We start from the raw sequence: 7962 nt of genomic DNA, 5'->3' as shown, positions 1-7962 counted from the left end.
TTGGGCCTTAAAAAAAAAGTCAAGGAAAACTACTGTGTTTTAGGTTTACTTTCCTTTCAAATTGATACTGAAAAAATGAAATGAACACAACTAAGACTCATTATATTTATGTACCTCTCTTTCATCCATTTTCAGCCATTGCTTTGGATCATCCTCAGTAGCCAGGAAAGCAATCAACTCTAGGGCAGTGAGTCTAGTCTGACGTCTGGATGAAACAAACACAAGGACAGGCTTGGCTGGAGAATGGCTCCTAATAGCTGTTAGAAAAGAAAAAAATTCAGAGCGAATCCATCCATGCCAGAAACCAGAATTTCCCAATTCAGCATTTATTGCAACTAAAAGTGCTGAGGATTTAAATCCATCCTTCACTTACATTTTGTGCCTATGCATTGACAAGAATTCTAAACCAGAAAGTAACTAGTGCATAGTTGCTACAAAACCTAGCCACAGTGGAGTAAAAGAGCATTAGTTCTGCACTTGAATAACTAGTTTGAATTACTTAAACCAACCATGTTTTTTTTTTTTTTTTTAAATATCTACATTTGACAGTTTTCAGATTACTGTAAATTTTTATGACCTCAGAAATGGGGATAATAATGGAAATGCTGATACAGCCATGACAATACTCTGTCAAACAAGTTGGAAAAGCAAATCTTCAATAAATCAAATTGCTATAGGTCTTCTAATAATATGAGCTACTAGAAGTAAACAAACAGCTTGTATGTATAGCTTCAGATACTCTCTCTATGATGTTATACGTATGTTTGAGATGTTTATGCATGATTTATTTCCTATATAATCTTCAGTCTACCAATTAGTACTACACATTCATCCCTAATATATGAAAAACAAGTGCGCTATACTACCCATCATAACATATTGTCTCTCAATTTGCTGGTAATACTCTATGTGTATGTGTATGCATCTACAGACATCTATGTATATCATTGTAAGATTATATAAATACATAGTATAACTTGTATGTCTTACAATTATAGATGCCGATATATCTATTTTTTTTTAAAAGCTCGACATCTAATGGATTTTTGTTGCTTCAGGAACAGGTGTGGCTGAAAAGCCCAAGACAGATTTATTGTTCATTAGTGTTTTTGTACAATACTCCTGTGGAGGTGTAAATAATATGAACTGCCAAAATTGGTCTCTAGTCCACAATCAATACTTTGCTTCTGTCATAAGGCTAATTAGAGCAGCTAAAAAGTCACCTCACAACTGTCACCTCACAATCAACAGCAGTTCACATTACAAAATTTATTTTGGAGGTTATTTTTAATTGATATAATAAATATTCCTTATGTAACCAAAACAAAACATGTTTCAATAAAATATGAGGGTTTTTCTTAGATCTGTCCTGCCTGACAGCTTTGTTAGGAATAAAAAATTGAGAACAGAAGCATATCTAGACGAATGGAAAGTTCTGAATTTTATTGTTATTGCCTTGAAATTAGAATTATGTGAGGTAAGCTTGACTTGTAACGTCTGTTCACAATTTTTTAAAAATCTTACATTCAGTGATCTGTAAGAAAATACCTAATCAGATTAATACTGAATGGTTTTACTACTTTCTAAATCTAAAATACTTTTACAAAAATGTGTTTTTACAGTGCTGAACCCTAAGAGAAAATACATTTTCATTTTAGAACATCTCTCTCTTCATAATCACAAAGTTTACTGATTCTGTTCCAAATATGTTTACATTCCTCTGATGTATGCTGCGTTAACACCATACCTGATATTTGAAATAAATAGTTTTTGGGTCATCAAGAGAAACAGATCTCCCCTGAACACCCCAAGAAAACATAGTAGCACATGTTGTAAATGTGTCTCAAATGGCCTATGTAAAAATGATTAGAATCCCCCCCCCCCCCCCCCCCTTTTTTTTTTAACTGAATGTATGAAATGTCTTGGTTTTTACCTTGAAATGCAGGTTTATTCATACTAGCCATGCGAGGACAGTAATGCTGGCCAGGGAAGCCCTGAATGTGTACCTCCAATGGAACTGGACGTACAGATGGTCGGAAGTTGAACAGACCCATCTAAAGTGAAAATATAAACACTTTTAGCTGAAGCTTAAATTATTTTGGAAATATTACTATGTACAGCACAGATATGTACAAATGTCTACAAATGTCTTCTTCAGAAATTTTCCACATACTTGATTAATATTTAGCCAGTCAGCAAGGTCTCTTGCATTCGCTAATGCTGTGGATAAACCAACTACTCTTACAGGCTTTTCTGTGTGAGATGAGATGAAGTTAGTTCGAGACACAATAACTTCCAGTACTGGGCCTCTCTCATCCCCTGGGTAATAAGAGAAATATGCATTAAAATTTAATAAGTCCAAATGTTTAGAATTCCATACAAGTCTATTGTCAGCACACACTTTCAAATTCAGCAACAATTGTGATAAAAAACGAAGCTTACCTAGCAGATGGATCTCATCTATGATGAGAATGGCAACTTTCTGAACATAGCTCCTGTTTTGCCAACTTCTACTGACCCCATCCCACTTCTCTGGTGTAGTTACAATAAGGTCAGCTTGAGCAATAGCTCTCATATCAGGCGTCACATCCCCTGTCAATTCTACTATCCTGTAATTGAGTGAAATGGTCATTGTGACTGGATAAAACTCAATTTTTAAACCAATGAAGCTTTCTAACCTCTTGGGTTAGGTGTGTCCAAATATTAACCCTTAAACAAAATAAAAAATAAAATTGGTGTTCCTGGCTGAATGGTCCTGGCAAACAAAAACAAATTTTAAAAAAATCTAAGTAAGTATGCCTTTAATCTTCTTCACCTTCTAATTATTTTACTTTTCTTAGCAATATAATAGAGAAAGAAAAGTTTACGTGGATGTCCAAAACTATTCATAACTTTGTAAGACAAAGCCTGATGCAAAAAAGATAATAAATGAATATTACTATGAATATTAATTGCAAGTCAAAACAGCCTTTCATAACCTGTATGTTAAGCCCTTCCTATAGATCTTCTAGTTGCTGTATATTGCCCTGTACAACCTGCCTTGCAGTGATGACTGTCTGTGAGAGGTTAGGTAGCAGCACCTCTGCTCTCAGTTGTTAGGTTCCATTAGGACTCTGCAGCAGGGACAGTCAGGTAGTCCTGACAGTCCTTGGCTCTTAAATTCACTCTTTTTTAATGGCTACCATTGAAAATGCCATTTATTTGTTTCTCTATTCCTAACCAAGTTTTGGTCCCCTCCTCTTCTTTCTGAAATCTGCCACTCCTTTTCTTTTTCTGCATTTTTGGCACTAGTTTGGAGTCAATTCTTGCTGTTGGGGGTTAGCTTGCCATTTCATTGGTTTGACACCTATCCCATTTCTTCTATGCCAGTTTACTGACTTAGGTCAGGCTAACCTTGAGATAGTTGGTTCTTTTAGACTGAATGTTATCCTTTTATTTTGACATTTTTATGGCAACTTCTTTGCCAGTTCTACTGCCTAATTTCACACTTCCTAAAAATTCCATGTAGTAAAATTTATCTCCCCAAATCAATGTTTATATCATCAGCTACAGGGCTAATTTAACAAAGATGATAATTCCTTGAGATTCAAAAAAAAAAAAAAAAGCTTTTGAAATCATCAGGACAATTAATTTATTCACATACCCCATTAAAAGAAACCACAAAGAAAATATAATGAAATAACTGCCTTTTAGTAAAGGCCAGATTCTGACATATTTACACACAGAGCAGTACCTTCTCCTAAGAGTAGTTCTATTTAAATCCATCAAACTACTTGAGGAGTAAATTATTAATCAGCATGAGTAAGGATCGCAAAATCTAGCCATAAATAATCCACACTTGGAAGTTGTTGATAATTATGGATAATTTTAGAAAGGACTAAAACCACGCATATACCCTTTGTGTCAGATGGCAATCCTGCACTTCTTGAGTATACCAAACTCCTGATGAAGCCAATGGTAATTATAGGTGCACAAAAAATGCAAGAATGGAGGAATGCAAGAATGGAAGGTCATACATGGACACTGTTATAGACAGGTTACGCAATTTATAAGAGATCCTGTAAATAAATCTTTGAAGGAAGGCTAATTCTGAACTGCAACTTCAAAAAGACAAAGATAATAGAAGGGGGAACTGAACTTATTTGTTAGCTTGTCCAACTAGAGAAAACAAGGAAAATCGGCAATGTATTCAACTACCTTCCATTTTTGTGTCACCTATTTTTTTCTATATAGTGTGTGTTTGCTATGATACATTCAGACTTTTTATGGGGAGCATTGGTACAATTTGAAAGATAAAACATATTTGACTAAATAGCTAGATACTACAAAATATTCAACAGAGTTTCTCCACACTTGCAGTACTGTTCTTCTGGGAGAAACATACTTTTTACCAAGTTTTTCTTCAATCCTGACTTTCCAATCTTCAATTCTCTCTCGTACCAGTGCTTTTAAAGGGGCAATGTATACTGCCTGCGAACACACACACACACAAAAGCAGAATTAAACAAAAAAAAAAGCTGTGTAAAATTTTAATTTACAAAGAATTATTTTCTTTTATGCCTCTAAGGACTTGAATTAACTTATTAAGTATAAATGATTAAGGCATAAGTCTTAAAATTACATTTAGTAACTTACAACAGGATTCTAATTAAGATAGATTTAATACTTGCAAAAATTCTTTTGTTCCTTGAGCCAATAACATTAATATATATTAATAAAAAAAAAGTAATTTATAAAACTGTAACACTATCATTACACCTATAAAAAGCAAACAAATGTGTCATTATAAGATGACCTACATAAAGTATTACCATTTATTGCTGAGAACATAAAACCTGAAAACTAAGATTCTGAAATTAATGCACCAAATCCAAACAAAAATAACCAGAATTGCTAGTATAATATCATCTTACATGATTTCCATCTCTTTAATTTTAATCACTAAAATCATTTAAAATTAATTTTAAAATTTTCTACTTTTAAAGAACCTCACAAGACTTCCCCAGAGAAGTACTTTCTGTGAGCTGAAGTACACGAGCATAGTTTTTACAGTATTCATTTAAAGATTTAGGGTCAGGTTTTCTAAAGCATGAGTATACATTTGAACGTACGAAAACTGATACACATGTACTGAGTGTGTGAAAAGTTCAGCTGCACTTTAGATAATCTGGCCTATAAATTCTGAAGACTGATTTATTAAGCAAGATTTCTTAATATTCCTTTAATAGCTGCTTATTGTGCTATGAAGGTCCAATATGATAAACCAGGGATTGGCAAGCTTTGGCACCGAGCCCGCCAGGGTAAGCACCCTGGAGGGCTGGGCCAGTTTGTTTACCTGCCGTGTCTGCAGGTTCGGCCGATCGCGGCTCCCACTGGCCGCGGTTCGCTGCTCCAGGCCAATGGGGGCTGCGAGAAGCAGCGCGGGACGAGGGATGTGCTGGCTGCCGCTTCCCGCAGCCCCCATTGGCCTGGAGTGGCCAGGTGCTTACCCTGGCGGGCCGCGGGCCAAAGGTTGCCAATCCCTGTGATAAACTATGGATGCACTCAAGTCTTATATTTTATCAGTATTTTACAATTCTCTCTTTGTCCACCTCAACTATTACTAACAAGTTTACACATACAGGTTGAGATTTCCAAAGCAAATTTCAGTGGGAGTTTTGTAGCTAAATCATCTAATTGACTTTCATAGAATCATAAGACTAGAAGGGACCTCAAGAGATCTTCTAGTCCAGTCCCCCGAATTCAAGGCAGGACTTAGTATTATCTAGGCCATCCCTGACAGGTGTTTGTCTAACCTGCTCTTAAAAACCTCCAATGATGGAGATTCCACAACCTTCCTGGGCAATTTATTCCAGTGTTTAACCACTCTGACAGGAAGTTTTTCCTAATATCCAACTTAAATCTCCCTTGCTGCAATTTAAGCCCATTGTTCCTATTCTCAGAGGTTAACAAAAACAATTTTTCTCACTCCTTGTAACAACCTTTTATGTACTTGAAAACAGTTATGTCCCCCGTCAGTTTTCTCTTATCTAAACTAAACAAACCATTTTTTTTTCAATCTTTCCTCATAGGTCATGTTTTCTAGACCTTTAATCATTTTTGTTTCTCTCTGTTGGACTTTCTCCAATTTGTCCACTTCTTTCATGAAATGTGGCATCGAGAACTGGACACAATGCTCCAGTTGAGGCCCAATCAGTGCAGAGTAGAGTGGAAGAATTACTTCTCCTGTCTTGCTTACAACACTCCTGCTAATACATCCCAGAAAGATGTTTGCTTTTTTTGAAACAGCGTTATGCTGTTCACTCATATTTAGCTTGTGATCCACTATGGCCCCCAGATTCCTTTTCTGTAGTACTCCTTACTATGCAGTCATTTCCCATTTTGTATGTGTGCAACTGATTGTTCCTTCTTAAGTGGAGTACTTTGCATTTCTTCTTATTGAATTTCATCCTATTTACTTCAGATCATTTCTCCAGTTTGTACAGATAATTTTGAATATTAATCTTATCCTCCAAAGCACTTGCAACCCCTCCCAGCTTGGTATTGTCCGCAAACTTTATAAGTGTACTCTCTATGCAATTATCTAAATCACTGATGAAGATATTGAACAAAACCGGACAAAGGACTGATCCCTGCGAGACTCCACTTGATACACCCTTCCAGCTTGATTGTGAACCACTGATAACTGTCTCTGGGAATGGTTTTCCAACCAGTTATGCACCCACCTTCCAGGAGCTCCATCTTAAAAAATTTTAGCCAGAGAACCCAACTTTCCAACTTTGATGCCTAAGACACAATGGTCAAGTCCACGTCTGGGTGCACAAATTGGGACCTCCACCCCTAGTTTATGCATGAGAGGTGAATTTCACATATAAAGCCAAGTGCATTTGATTGTTAAGCACTGAAGCTCACATATTCTAAGAAGAACTGAAAATCAGATTGAAAAGACAGAGAATCAGCTTGAATTACTGCTTTTGAAACTCATCTGTTCATATAAGGAGGAGATCTGGCCAGCTATCCTCACTTGGAAGGATGTGGTAGTTGGGAAGCAAGACCTTGCTGATGGAAGGAGATGAAAGAATATACGAAGAGCCACTAAAAAATTCATCATGGATGCAGAGGATTTCCCCGGAAAAAGAATCTCAATATGCATTTAAAGCATGGTAGAATATGCTTATTTATATAGCAGAGCAATACTCCTCATTTTTGTAAAGTTTTGGATTGCTGAAAGAAGTATACAGACATTGCATATTTCTAGTAAACATTTCACAAACCTTAGATGTGGGATACTTGTTGAAAATTCTGAAGATGGCTAACTCAGCTGCGACAGTTTTTCCAGAGCCTGTGGGGGCTCCAAGAAGAACATTACAGTCTGTATGATACAGCGTATGAAATATCTGCGTCTGGATAGGGTTGAAATGGGTGAATTTGTAGAGGGCTTCATACTCTCGATATCCCAAAGCTGTGATAGGCAAAGGCTGAAGATCCAATAGTTCTAAAATTATGGAGTAATCATTAGTACATATCAAAATATGCAGCCTTATAAAATATTGTATTATAAGACTAAAGTAATCAGATGTTGGTTAGGTATGAACTTGTGCTTTGATGGGAAAACTTATTTTTGAACTATTTATAGGTAATTTCTTACATTATATGGAGCTCTAATTTGGGATCATGTGGACTCCAGAGAGCAATAATGATGAATTGGTTTGCCGTTTGACATTTTCCCCTCAAGGTACCACTGTTAAGCATTCTGTGAGCTTTGAAGTCTACAATTTACACAGATTCATCTGTTCATCAAAAGCTTTTTTTTATTATACCCAATTAGATCTAAAGCTACTATACCAATGAAAACATATCCCAATTCTTATGAGGACAAAGATAAGTGAAAATGATTTATGGAGGACACCACAGTCCCTAAATTCCAGTTACAAGGAACACATTTCTCTGTTTTTTTAAGAG

General features: G+C 36.0%; 1 protein-coding gene across 1 annotated transcript in view; it reads right to left on the bottom strand.

Moving 5' to 3' along the window:
- Positions 1–7962, bottom strand: part of ASCC3 (activating signal cointegrator 1 complex subunit 3) — a 447702-nt gene that overhangs the window by 103619 nt on the left and 336121 nt on the right. The window contains 6 exon segments of the mRNA XM_029912229.1: positions 115–257; positions 1934–2054; positions 2174–2319; positions 2443–2609; positions 4385–4470; positions 7275–7495. Coding sequence (XP_029768089.1) covers positions 115–257; positions 1934–2054; positions 2174–2319; positions 2443–2609; positions 4385–4470; positions 7275–7495 — 884 coding nt within the window.

Source organism: Terrapene carolina, unplaced genomic scaffold (genome assembly GCF_002925995.2).
Source record: "Terrapene carolina triunguis isolate 2854851 unplaced genomic scaffold, T_m_triunguis-2.0 Scaffold42, whole genome shotgun sequence".
NCBI classification, from domain to species: domain Eukaryota; kingdom Metazoa; phylum Chordata; order Testudines; family Emydidae; genus Terrapene; species Terrapene triunguis.
The sequence above is the reverse complement of the archived record's forward strand: the minus strand, read 5'-3'. Positions and strand labels throughout refer to the sequence as shown.